Source organism: Schistocerca americana, chromosome 1 (genome assembly GCF_021461395.2).
Source record: "Schistocerca americana isolate TAMUIC-IGC-003095 chromosome 1, iqSchAmer2.1, whole genome shotgun sequence".
Taxonomy (NCBI): Eukaryota; Metazoa; Arthropoda; class Insecta; order Orthoptera; family Acrididae; genus Schistocerca; species Schistocerca americana.
In genome coordinates this window covers 902,441,341-902,455,056 of record NC_060119.1, presented here as the reverse complement: position 1 = coordinate 902,455,056, position 13,716 = coordinate 902,441,341, and the positions used below count along the sequence as shown (strand labels likewise).

Below are 13,716 nucleotides of genomic sequence, written 5' to 3'. Positions count from 1 at the left end.
AACTTTTGGACAGCATATAATTGTACAGCTCTGAGGGAAAATATTTTGTCACTTAAGGGTGTTTTTAAACAGGAAATCAAAGATCGTGTGTGTGTGTGTGTGTGTGTGTGTGTGTGTGTGTGTGTGTGTATCCCATATTTATGGGATGAACGTGAGAAAGTAACTTGTTAGCCCTGTTAGAGGATTACATACATGAATTTTCTCAGGATTCCTCTACGTAAACTGATACATTTTGACATATGAATTCTACAAATGTGTCATCTAAGGAATAGCTCAATGGACAATTGCCTACAGATTTCCATATTGAAGGCTGAAATTTGAATGAGTAGTAGAGTATTATAATTATTTATAAAATGAGTTTATTTCTTGTTACATTCTGTTATTTGATGATTTATACGAAAGTGTTAATTGCTTAATAAATATTTTGAAAAAGAATAAGAATATAAAATAAAGAGATGGGGCCGCACAATACTCCCCGCCTCTTTTGATATTGTTGGGTCCATCTGTATTGACATCTAATTATCAGTGGTTCATTATATAAGAATGTCTGGATAGTTGTGATCAGATAGTGTTTTTACACTAGCTGTCCTAAGGAAAATAGCTGTTCACATTTTATGTGAAACATGAGCCTGTAGCACAAGTAGCCCTACAGTCTCCCCTTGCTTTGGTGCATTTCTTAGTGGACTATATTCCCTAGCGGTAGAGGACACACAGACTATTCTATGGAGTATTTAAAATAATATCCCGTGTGGGAAGTAACATTGCAGAAGTAAGGCATCTAAATCAAGAGAGAAGAAACAAAATTTCTGAAATTTGATGGACTTCTTAGGATTTGTATTCTTAATAAATAAATAATTATTTGATTATGCAAATGTTTTAAGTGTTATCATATTTTCTATCTTCCATTACATGATACTGTTAACTTGAAAAATGTTGTACACTTCTTTTTTCAGTGGACTGTTGTTATTGTTGTGGTCTTCAGTCCTGAGACTGGTTTGATGCAGCTCTCCATGCTACTCTACCCTGTGGAAGCTTCTTCGTCTCCCAGTACTTACTGCAACCTACATCCTTTTGAATCTGCTTAGTGTATTCATCTCTTGGTCTCCCTCTACGAGTTTTACCCTCCACGCTGCCCTCCAATGCTAAATTGGTGATCCCTTGATGCCTCAGAACATGTCCTACCAACTGATCCCTTCTTCTAGTCAAGTTGTGCCACAAACTCCTCTTCTCCCCAATTCTATTCAATACCTCCTCATTAGTTATGTGATCTACCCATCTAATCTTCAGCATTCTTCTGTAGCACCACATTTCGAAAGCTTCTATTCTCTTGTTGTCCAAACTATTTATCGTCCATGTTTCACTTCCATACATGGCTACACTCCATACAAATACTTTCAGAAGCGACTTCCTGACACTTAAATCTATACTAGATGTTAACAAATTTCTCTTCTTCAGAAACACTTTCCTTGCCATTGCCAGTCTACATTTTATACCCTCTCTACTTCGACCATCATCAGTTATTTTACACCCCAAATAGCAAAACTCCTTTACTACTTTAAGCGTCTCATTTCCTAATCTAATTCCCTCAGCGTCACCCGACTTAATTCGACTACATTCCATTATCCTCGTTTTGCTTTTGTTGATGTTCATCATATATCCTCCTTTCAAGACACTATCCATTCCGTTCAACTGCTCTTCCAAGTCCTTTGCTGTCTCTGACAGAATTACAATGTCATCGGCAAACCTCAACGTTTTTATTTCTTCTCCATGGATTTTAATACCTACTCCGAATTTTTCTTTTGTTTCCTTTACTGCTTGCTCAATATACAGATTGAATAACATCGGGGACAGGCTACAAACCTGTCTCGCTCCCTTCCCAATCGCTGCTTCCCTTTCATGCCCCTCGAATCTTATAATTGCCATCTGGTTTCTGTACAAATTGTAAATAGCCTTTCACTCCTTGTATTTTACCGCTGCCACCTTTAGAATTTGAAAGAGAGTAATTCCGGTCAACATTGTCAAAAGCTTTCTCTAAGTCTACAAATGCTAGAAACATAGGATTGACTTTCCTTAATCTTTCTTCTAAGGTAGGTCGTAAGGTCATTATTGCCTCACGTGTTCAAACATTTCTACGGAATCCAAACTTATCTTCCCCGAGGTTGGCTTCTACCAGTTTTTCCATTCGTCTGTAAAGAATACGTGTTAGTATTTTGCAGCCATGGCTTATTAAACTGATAGTTCGGTCATTTCCACATCTGTCAGCACCTGCATTCTTTGGGATTGGAATTATTATATTCTTCTTGAAGTCTGAGGGTATTTCGCCTGTCTCGTACGTCTTGCTCACCAGATGGTAGAGTTTTGTCAGGACTGGCTCTGCCAAGGCCGTCAGTAGTTCTAATGGAATGTTGTCTACTCCCGGGGCCTTGTTACGATTCAGGTCTTTCAGTGCTCTGTCAAACTCTTCACGCAGTATCATTTCACCCATTTCATCTTCATCTACATCCTCTTCCATTTCCATAATATTGTCGTCAAGTACATCGCCCTTGTATAGACCCTCTATATACTCCTTCCACCTTTCTGCTTTCCCTTCCTTGCTTAGAACTGGGTTTCCATCTGAGCTCTTGATATTCATACAAGTGGCTCTCTATTGTCCAAAGGTCTCTTTAATTTTCCTGTAGGCAGTATCTATCTTACCCCTAGTGAGATACGCCTCTACATCCTTACATTTGTCCTCTAGCCATCCCTGCTTAGCCATTTTGTGCTTCCTGTTGATCTCATTTTTGAGACGTTTGTATTCCTTTTTGCTTGCTTCATTTACTGTGTTTTTATATTTTCTCCTTTCATCAATTAAATTCAGTATTTCTTCTGTTACCCAAGGATTTCTACTACCCCTCGTATTTTTACCTACTTGATCCTCTGCTGCCTTCACTACTTCATCCCTCAAAGCTACCCATTCTTCTCCTACTGTATTTCTTTCCCCCATTCTTGTAAATTGTTCCCTTATGCTCTCCCTGAAACTCTGTACAACCTCTGATTTAGTCAGTTTATCCAGGTCCCGTCTCTTTAAATTCCCACCTTTTTGCAGTTTCTTCAGTTTTAATCTACAGTTCATAACCAATAGATTGTGGTCAGAGTGCACATCTGCCCCTGGAAATGTCTTACAGGATACGGGATGTCTTACGGGTCTTACAACCTTCTTTTATGATTCTTGAACCAAGTGTTAGCTATGATTAAGTTATGCTCTGTGCAAAATTCTACCAGGGGGCTTCCTCTTTCATTTCTTACCCCCAATTCATATTCACGTACTATGTTTCCTTCTCTTCCTTTTCCTACTCTCAAATTCCAGTCACGCATGACTATTAAATTTTCATCTCTCTTCACTTCCTGAATAATTTATTTTATTTCATCATACATTTCATAGTCATCTGCAGAGCTAGTTGGCATACAAATTTGTACTAATGTAGTAGGCACGGGCTTCGTGTCTATCTTGGCCACAATAGTGCGTTCACTATGCTGTTTGTAGCAGCTTACCCGCAGTCCTATTTGTTTATTCGTTATTAAAGCTACTCCTGCATTACCCCTATTTGATTTTGTATTTATAACCCTGTATTCACCTGACCAAAAGTCTTGTTCCTCCTGCCACCGAACTTCACTAATTCCCACTATATCTAACTTTAACCTATCCATTTCCCTTTTTAAATTTTCTAACCTACCTGCTCGATTAAGGGATCTGACATTGCACGCCCCGATCCGTAGAACGCCAGCTTTCTTTCTCCTGATAACGACGTCCTCTTGAGCAGTCCCTGCCCGGAGATCCGAATGGGGGGACTATTTTACCTCCGGAATATTTTACCCAAGAGGACACCATCATCATTTAACCATACAGTAAAGCTGCATGCCCTCGGGAAAAATCAAGGCTGTAGTTTCCCCTTGCTTTCAGCCGTTCGCAGTACCAGCACAGCAAGACCGTTTTGGTTAGTGTTACAAGGCCAGATCAGTCAATCATCCAGACTGTTGCCCCTACAACTACTGAAAAGGCTGCTGCCCCTCTTCAGGAACCACACGTTTGTCTGGCCTCTCAACAGATACCCCTCCGTTGTGGTTGCACCTACGGTATGGCCATCTGTATCGCTGAGGCACGCAAGCCTCCCCACCTACGGCAAGGTCCATGGTTCATGGGGGGGAGGTTCAGTGGACTAATAGGAGTAGAATGGTGCCAAGACTTATATAATGCTGTTGCAGACATCCTCTTGTGTAGACAAGGAGAATAAGGGGTGAAGATAGTTCATTTGTCTGTTTCAGGTGGATGCTCACAATATTGTCCCATGCTGGATTGCCTCAGATAAATTGGAATATGCTGCCAGGACAATACGAAATAAAATTAATAGCAAACTGCAGGAGTACTTAACACAATATCCACCTGTTGTGCCACATCCTCATTCACCTAAGAAGCATGCTATTGTAAGACAATTTGTACATAAACAACGGGAGTATATCTGTTACACTTACTTCTCATTAATTATGTTATTGTATATATTGACTATTTCATTCTCGTGTATGTATTCAGTGACTGTGATTTTATGTTCTTGCTCTTCTTAAATGTGGGGTTATATTTTGCTTAATATAACAAATGATTTGTTGATTGTGATTGCTCGAAAAGAACGGTATAATGTCTTTTATTGAATTTGAATGATTGAAATGAACTTTGGTGTTACAGGAAGCTAACTGGGTAGCAGCTGAAAAATTCATAGAAGCTGATCGAAGTGTTCAGCCTGTGACTTGGGCAACTGCAGGCACTGAGGCGGGTCTTTTAATGTTGCATAAATTTTGCACGAAGGGCTTAAAAAATTATGGTTCCAAGCGGAATGATCCGACAATTGATGCACTTAGCAACCTGTCTCCCTGGTTTCATTTTGGTAAGAGAAACATATAAAAAATAATAAAATACTTTTGCCATGACAAACAAGTGAAAGTAACTCTGTGAACTACAGTTATCCAACAGAGAGCTGTAACCAACATGCAACATTTGCTTACTAACAAGGGCAGGTCCCCAGGGGTGGGATTGACGATTTGAAACCACCTAGACAGTGGAGTAGATAGGGACTGGAAAATGTAGCATCTATTTGTGGCAAAAGTTCATCTATTTTTGGAAAAATTTGCATCTGTTATTATCAAAATTCACATTTATTGTTTTGTTTTTGTATGATTAGATGCTCAAATTTAAAAAGCTGTCATGCTACATAAGTAAAGATAAACTTTGAAACTGACTGTTGAATAAAAGTGCTAATAGGCAACGTTTCGACTGGAATATCCTTCAACACATCTTTGTTCTGAAATGGCCTTTGGTTTTTTCGTTTGGCTGTATTTAAGATTTCAAAAATGATTGTTGTGTTGAAAAGAAGCAGCATTTGCCCCACCAGTGAACTGAATGTGTCTTCGATTTAATGTGTTTCTGGACTTTATTTGTCTTTTCCCGCCCAATTCGACGATTACAAAATCTCCAGACTATTAATTTTGACTTTTCATGGGCAACCCTTGCTTAACAACGCTCCAGGTAGAACTGAAAAGGCACTTCACCTAGAAGTAAAACCAAACTCTATTTTAACATTAGGGAAGAATTTCAGCCAGTCAAAAAATATTACAGATTTTATTTTCCAATCGCTATAGCGCAGAGTGTGGGAACTGTAGGCTATAGTGGCAGATGGCCACTAGTGTAAACGAATTAGAACTTTGGTGACTGCCAGAGGGGAAAGGAGCGTTGCGGGGAAACAAGCCCTACCTCCCTTTCTCAGGGAAGCAGCCTACAGCAGAACTGAAAGATTTTCACAGCAATCGTTGATCTCTTCTGGTATTGTAAGAGCCGTAATCATAATTTGTGATGTATCAGGATTGGTTCGCTTCACTTATTTCAAAATAAGAAAACAATGAGCAATGCACAACAAAGCATTTGGTGACGGCCATCACTCAGTTGCTTGTGGAGGTTAGCAGAATATTGTTGACAACGTAGTTCAGGTCCAACCTCTAGTGGTATTCGATAAAACTACAGTTCAAACACCCACACTTTTTATTTTGCTGATAGGTTCTTATGCACATTGTCATTCCAAATTGGGCTTCACCAGGTGAAGTACAAATCCGGTAACTGAAAATTGGTTACATTTTTGATATTTACCATGTTTTACAGACTATAAGACGCACTTTTTTCCTTGAAATTTGCCTCCAAAATTCAGGTGCGTCCTTTACTCAAAATTGATCTAAAAATGTTCAGTGTTTGACTTAAAATTCCTGCCAGTCTTAAAAATCACCATATATTCTATACCGCAGGAAACCTATCTCTATCTGACAAAATTGGATTCAACTGGCAGCAGCAGTGCACTGATGTGATGGACGTGAGTTGCGGGAATTCACAAGCTTGCTAACTCTCTCTCTCTCTCTCTCTCTCTCTCTCTCTCTCTCTCTCTCTCTCCCCCCCCCCCCCCCCCCCCAAAAAAAAAAAAAAATAAAAAAAAAAATAAAACACAGAACACTGTCGAACTCAAACAATGGAAAATACAGCATGGAATGTAACAATATTGTGGAAAGGAAAGTTGCCCCTCACCATATAGCAGAGATGATGAGTTGCAGATAGGCACAACAAAAAGACTATCACAAATATAGCTTTCGGCCAGTAAGGCCTTTGTCAAAATTAGACGACAATCACGCAAACGCAACTTACACACACATGCCTGCAATCTCAGGCAACTGAGGCCACTCTGCTTAACCTGTGATGGGTCGTTGCAGTCTATGGAGCCAGTGAACTTGAATTGAAAGTGATTTGTGTCATTGGTAACAGTACAATATTTTTGTTAGTAGCTAGTTTCCTAATGGAAAAAAATAGAAGGTATTCATGATGCAGACTATTAATTGAAATAATGGCGTATGCAGCAGGACATGGAAACAGAGCAGCATGGTACAGAAGAACTGAAAAAAATGAGGAAGACTAAATGCGCAAATACAGGATTGAATGCAAAATGGCCAAAACTAGATGACATATTGAAATGGATTCAAGGACATTGTCAAAATGGCATTAGAATTAATAAAAAAAAAATATTCAAATACATGCTTGTAAGCTAGTGCTGCAATGGAACTTAACAGGCTTTAAGGATGGATTAAATGTAACTGAAAGCTTCCGTGACCATTGTCGCAGTCAATAAAAGATTTTCTGGGTTTGTGATTGCATTGCCAGTATGTAAAACTAATGACATTTTAGAAGTTCTAAATATCGACAATGCAGTCACAAATCCAGAAAAATTTTATTGACTTTAAGTACGGAAATAAGAGGGTCATCCACAAAGTAAATTCTGTTTCTATTTCTATCCGTGACAGCGCTACGATCGCAGTTCTGAGCATGCGCGGCAGTTACTCTGACTCAAGGAGAAGACTGTACACCAATTTCAGGTCGCTGCTGCCGACGTGTGCTTTGTAGTGCTTCTTTATAATGTCAGCCATAATTGAAAATGCTGCCACGTGTGATATCAGATGTGTGATTCATTTTCTAAATGCAAAGAAAGTTAAACCAAAGGAAATTCATTGGCAAATCTGTGAGATTTACGAACAAAATGCTATGAGTGATTCAATGGTTTGAAGATGGGTCAGACTGTTCAATGGAGGATGTGCTCAAGTGCACGATGAAGAATGAATTGGACGCCCATCTGTGGTTACTGATGAACTGGTTCACACAATTGAATCCTCCGTACAGCCCTGACTTCGCTCCTACTGACTTTCATCTATTCTTACTGTAGTGTTTAATAAAAAAAGAAAAATAAGAGAGAAGAAAAGAAAAAGGTTGAAAATGTGGGAAGAAATCGTAAGTGAAAATGGGTTTTTTAAAATCATTAACGACCGTGAAAAAAAAAAATGAAAGAATGAAATGCAAATCGGACTTAGTATTACAGAAAAGCTATCGGACTTCGTGATTTGGAAAAGCTATTGTTGGGTTGGTCCTTGTGGCGTTTTTGAGCAAATTTAAACCAATTTCCACTACAAAAATTATTGAAAAAGAACAGAGAATAACAAAATGTAACTGACAGGGGGAAATGGCGCAGATAAGATTTCATCCTTCACCAGGTTAACATGTCTTGTTTCGTGCGGCATCCAGGTCTTCAAAAATCTCCTTCAATTCTGCCTGAAAAGTCTGCTCCGAAATCTTGCAACAAGCTTCATTGTCCAGTAATTTCTAATGTACACAAAACCGTCTTGATATTAAATGCAATTTATTTTAGTTGCTTCTCTCCATCCTCCGAATTTCATAACAACATCCTCAGTATGTCTACACATTAAAATCAGGTGAAGACTAGCTAATAAGTTTTTTTACATCTTCATCAGATCACGTCTGCCTTAAGTTTCCGCTCTCGAGAGACAATAATGAAACGAATCAAAAAAAAAAAAAAAAAAAAAGTTACAATTTTAGTATTTTCTCTGCCATCGAGCGCTCTTACCGCAGCGACGGTATAATTTATGTCTGAGGGAACGAGTGTAGCGCGGCGAAATTCAAAGTCTCGCTACATTACACCTAAAATATGTCCTTATTGGTCAACCCTTCAACGATGATGACAAGCTGAAAGAACATGTTACCACATGGTTGAATACACAGGTGGCAACTTCTATGAAGAAGGCATTCGAAAACTTGTGCCACACTATAACAGGTGCCTACAAAATTTCGAAAGCTATGTCGAAAAGTAGTTTAACAGTTGTAGATTTTTGTACAATAAATATTTTTTCTGTATCTGTACACGTTTGTTTTATATAACCAAATGGATCTTACTTTGTGGACGACCCTCGTTTTTGGTGCCATAGGTTTATGAAGCATCATGGACTTAGCATATGAACGAAAACCATAATATCTCAGAAAATACCACAGGAGTGTGAAGAAAAAATGTTGTCTTTCACTTTATTATTCAACATCGAAGCAAACCAGTGCGGCAATAACCCAAATGGCAAATATGGATGAAACTCCTCTGACATTTGATGTTCTGAGTAACAGAACTGTTGTCATGAAAGATGCTAAAGCTATAACTATAAAAATAAGTGTATGTGGAAAAAATGCACTACATTGTTGTCCTTTCATGTTGTGCTGACTGTATTAAATTCAATCCAATGATCATTTACAAGTGCAAAAAAATGCCAAAACCTTTTAAAATACTGCCAGGTGGTGGTGTTCATGTGTTGCACTAGTATCGTGAAAACAACACTGGTATATGATCACCCCTGGTGGGTCCTACTTTGCGAGTAATTGCTGAAAAAGAATTTATCTAGTTGCACTAGTATCGTGAAAACAACACTGGTATATGATTTTTCTTTTTCTTTCCTTTTATTCTTTTTTTCTTTTGGAATCTTTGTCCATATGTTTTTATTTATATTTATATATCCATTGTAATATTTAATGTTTAATAATACCCATTTATTGATTAAAAATAAAAGACAAAATTGGCTGTGTAATGGTCACAAAAACGTGTTTTTTGTTATAAAATATTCATTTTTATGGTAATCACCATACAGCCAATTAAAACATAAAATCGTCTTGCACCATCTCCCCAAGGAGCTCATGATTCTTCTGTGAGTTTATGCATGGCGCACACGGGGCCCCGAGCTATTGCAGTCAATTCTTCCTTGCCTGGCTCCATTTCCTTCACCTTGCCCTCCCTCCCGATCCTCGCTTCTTCCCCATTGCCACCTCCTTCCCCTCCCTCGGTGTTATGATTTATGTCGACCTGACTATTCACCTGGTTTCCTGTATTGGTTGCAATTTTGTTTCTTTTGCCTGTTCTTTCAGCCTTTTTGTCATTTAGGTCCCCACTTGAGGTTTGACCTCTGCTTCAAAATTTCATGTTTTTAGTGTGTGTCATATGGCGAAGAACTCCCTCCCCAGCATCTGGAGTCTGGATTCTGCTCCCCCTCTTCCTTCCCTTCTCCCTTCCCCCCCTGTAGGGCATTTTCCCCCTGCTAGGTCAGCAACACATGTAGCCAGTCTTTGTGATGGAGCTGTTATGTACCCATATGGCTTAGCCCCCCAACAACACAGGGATCACATTACTGATACTACCTGTGCTGTCCCCTTTCCACGTATGCCAAGGAGTGGTTGCTTATTTTCTTGGAGCATCAGAACTTCCAGCAATGACCACCATGCCAGGCAGCCTTTGCTTTGGCTGGGTGGTGCCCATGGGGAGAGCCCTTGGTATCAGGGTGGATTGGTGCATGAAGCGTATCGAGCTGCAAAAATCTCTAACAGCCATCTCTTTGAATGGTGAAGGATCATTGAATGCTGCTTCATATGACCTGGCAACCTTCCCTTTCTGGGCTACACCATGGGAGGAGGGCCAGGCTCGCCGTCTTGGGTTGAAACACTTCCCCCCATTGCCTCGCCTGTACTAGGGTGGATGGGGACACATTCACCGCCACAAAGCCATTATTTTTTGTGGAAAATACTGAGGACAAGTTTGGTGAAGTGGAGTGTTTTAGTAAGATGCGGCTGGGCTCCCTGTTGATCAAAGCTTCTTCCCCCCCCCCCCCCCCCCCAAATTCGCAGCTCTTCATGCCTGTGATCATCTTCGCAATGTCCCAGTGTCTATCACTTCTCATCAATCTCTGAATATGGTCCAAGCAGTAATTTTTCATAGGGACCACATCCTGCAGACTGATGAGGAATTATGGGCGAATCTGGAGCAGCGTGGCGTTCATTTTGTTCGACGTGTGCAGAAGGGTCGCAAAGACAACCGCACCAATATTGGTGCCTTCATTCTGGCTTTCAGGGGGGATACCCTCCCAGAGAAGGTCAAGATAATGTGCTACAGATGTGATGTGAAGCTGTACGCCCCTCCACCTATGTGGTTCTTTGGGTGCTTGTGTTTTGCACATATGACTTCCCGGTGTATGGCAGACCCTGTGTGTGGTGACCACTCACTCCATGAGGGAAGTCCCTGTGTTCCGCCGCCTGTGTGTGTGTCAGTTATGCTGACCGCCACTCCCCTCGCTCGCCGTATTGCCCAGCTTACAAGAGAGAGAAGAAGATCCAAGAATACAAGTCCTTTGACCACCTGTCTTGTGCTGAGGCTCACCAAAAGTATTAGAGACTCCATCCAGTGTCACTATCTTGCCTCTGTTACTTCATTTTCTCCTCTTCGTTTGTCCTTAACCCAGCCACGTCCCTCTCTCCCCTCCCCCTCCTCTGCAGTTCACTACAACCTCCCATTAGGGAGCCATTCCCCTCCTGGCCAAAGAAGTGCCCCCCTTCTTCGGCATTTGCCTGGAATTGGGTTCCCTCTCGGAACCCCTCTACCTGGTGTCTCTCAGGCCAGAAGACTCTTACCACCATAAGGCCATGTACATCCCAAGGTCACTTGCTCTCTTTCAGTTCTAGGTCTATTCTTCTCCACCTCAGAAAGAGACGAAGAAACATAAATCCCAAGAGAAGGGACCTCTGTGCAACCTGAGTCTGACATCTTATTTATTTCGCATCCTTGTCAGTGATTACTGACAGAGTGACCTGACCTCCTCCTCAGCTTCTTCATGTCTACCTTGGACTCTCACCACACGATCATCCAGTGGAATTGCAATGGATACTATCGTCACCTACCAGAAATTCAACGTCTTATCTCCTCCTATTCTGCATTCTGTCTTGTTCTTCAAGAAACGCATTTCCTTGATGGCCACTCTCAAACATTTTGTGGTTATCGGGCATTCTGTCGAAACTGGTGGGCTCTGCACTTCGATTTGCTCCGATGTAATTAATGACTGAGTCTCCCTACGTACCAACTTGGAAGCGAAAGTGGTTCAAGTGCAAACGACTCTGACAATCACCATTTGCAATGTCTACCTCCCTCCAAGTAGGCCATTTCCTTATGTAGGACCGTCTACTTTAATCCAGCATCTCCCACCCTTGTTTCTCCTCCTTTGGGACCTCAGTGCCCACCACCCACTGTGAGGGAGTGTCACTTCAGTGGGTAGGAGTATCCTAATTGACCAACTTATCACGGACCTCAATTTGTGTCTCCTCAATTATGGTTCCCCTACCCACTTCAGTGCCACTCATGGCACCTTCTCTGCTATCGATCTCACGATCTCCTCCCGTACCCTCGTGGCTCCCCTACATGTGTCATCCCATGATGACCTTTGTGACAACGACCACTTTCTGGTGATTCTATCATTTCCCTGCTGCCACCAGGCAGACAGGCCCCCAAGTTGGGCATTCCGCAGGACCAGTTGGCCTTTATATATGTCTGCTGTGAACTGTGACACCTCCATCTCAAATTCCGTTGATATAGTCGTGCAAGGCATCTTTGCCACTATTCTTCATGGTGCTGAGACTGCTGTCCCCCTATCTACAGGTCCCCCTTGTCATTCACCGGTTCCGTGGTGGACAAAGGATGTCGCAGTCGCAGTCCAGGACTGCCTACGGGCACTGCAGCGATTTAAGCTTCACAGACCAGCCTCCTCACTTTTAAGCGTCTCCGTGCTAAGGTCGCTACCTTATTAAACAGAGTGAAAAGGAATGCTGGGAGTGCTATGTTTCCTCCCTGGGGACATATGCCTCTTCATTGCAGGTTCGGTCCAAGCTCCGTAAACTTCTGGGCTGCCAGTGACAGTCAACTGTCCAGGTCTGAACCTCCAAGGTGCTCTGTGCACTGATCCATTGGTCCTTGCAGAGCATCTCGCAACTCACTTTGCGATGGCATTGTCGTCCTCTTCCTACCCTACTACCTTTCTCTGGCAGTAACACACAGTTGAACAAACCCCCATCTGTTTCATCCTGCACCATGTTGAGCCCTATAATGCACCCTTCACTGAATAGGAATTGGTGCAGGCTTTTAGCTTTTCATGAGACACAGCCTGAGGCCCAGATTCCATCCACAGCCAGACGATCCAACACTTGGATCTTCTCCAGAGGCAACACCAATGGCAAGACAGTATAGATATCCCCGTCCTTAAGCCCAGGAAAAACCCAACGCCTCTAGACAGCTACTGCCCCATTATCCTGATGAATGTACTTTTTAAACTTCTCAAAAGGATGGTCAGCTTCAGATTATGTTGGGCACTCGAATCTCGGGGCCTTTTTTCCCCGTATCAGTCTGGCATCTGGGCATGGCGATTTCCAACTGACCATTTACTCCAGTTGGAATAAGCCATTCGACAGGCTTTTACTCAACGCTAGCACCTTGTCGCATACATAAGACGTATGACATGGCTTGGCACCATCACATGTTAGTTACCCTCCATGACAGGGGCTTCTGTGGTCCCCTTCCCATTTTTATCTCTGAGTTTTCATCTCATTGTCTTTTTCGGGTTCGAGTTGGCACTTCACTCAGCACCACTCAGATTCAGGAGAATAGTATCTCACAGGGTTCTGTGCTAAGTATCACACTCTTTTTCATTGCCATCAATGGGCTTTTGACCTCTGTTGGGCCTCTGGTTACCCCGGCATTGTACGTCTATGATTTTTGGATCTGGTGCAGCTCCCACTAGGTAGTATCTGCTGAGCACCAGTTTCAGGGCACTACCTGACAGGCCTTTGTGTGAGCTACCACCCATGGCTTCCAGTTTTCCCCCTCCAAAATGTGCATTATGCATTTTTGTCATAGACCCATAGTACACCCCGATCCCGAACTTTATTTAAGCAACCAACTCCTCGATGTTGTAGCACAGTTCCATTTCTTGGGCCTTACTTTTGATGACAAGCTGACGTGG

At 41.7% G+C, this 13,716-nt stretch overlaps 1 protein-coding gene across 3 annotated transcripts in view; it reads left to right on the top strand.

The window, feature by feature from the left end:
- The window catches only part of LOC124614953 (deoxyribodipyrimidine photo-lyase), a 108,632-nt gene that overhangs the window by 75,520 nt on the left and 19,396 nt on the right, over positions 1-13,716 (top strand). For all 3 annotated transcript variants that reach the window (XM_047142988.1, XM_047142987.1, XM_047142986.1), the window contains 2 exons: positions 4,303-4,461; positions 4,718-4,916. In XM_047142988.1, coding sequence (XP_046998944.1) covers positions 4,303-4,461; positions 4,718-4,916 — 358 coding nt within the window. The remainder of the gene's footprint in view (positions 1-4,302; positions 4,462-4,717; positions 4,917-13,716) is intronic.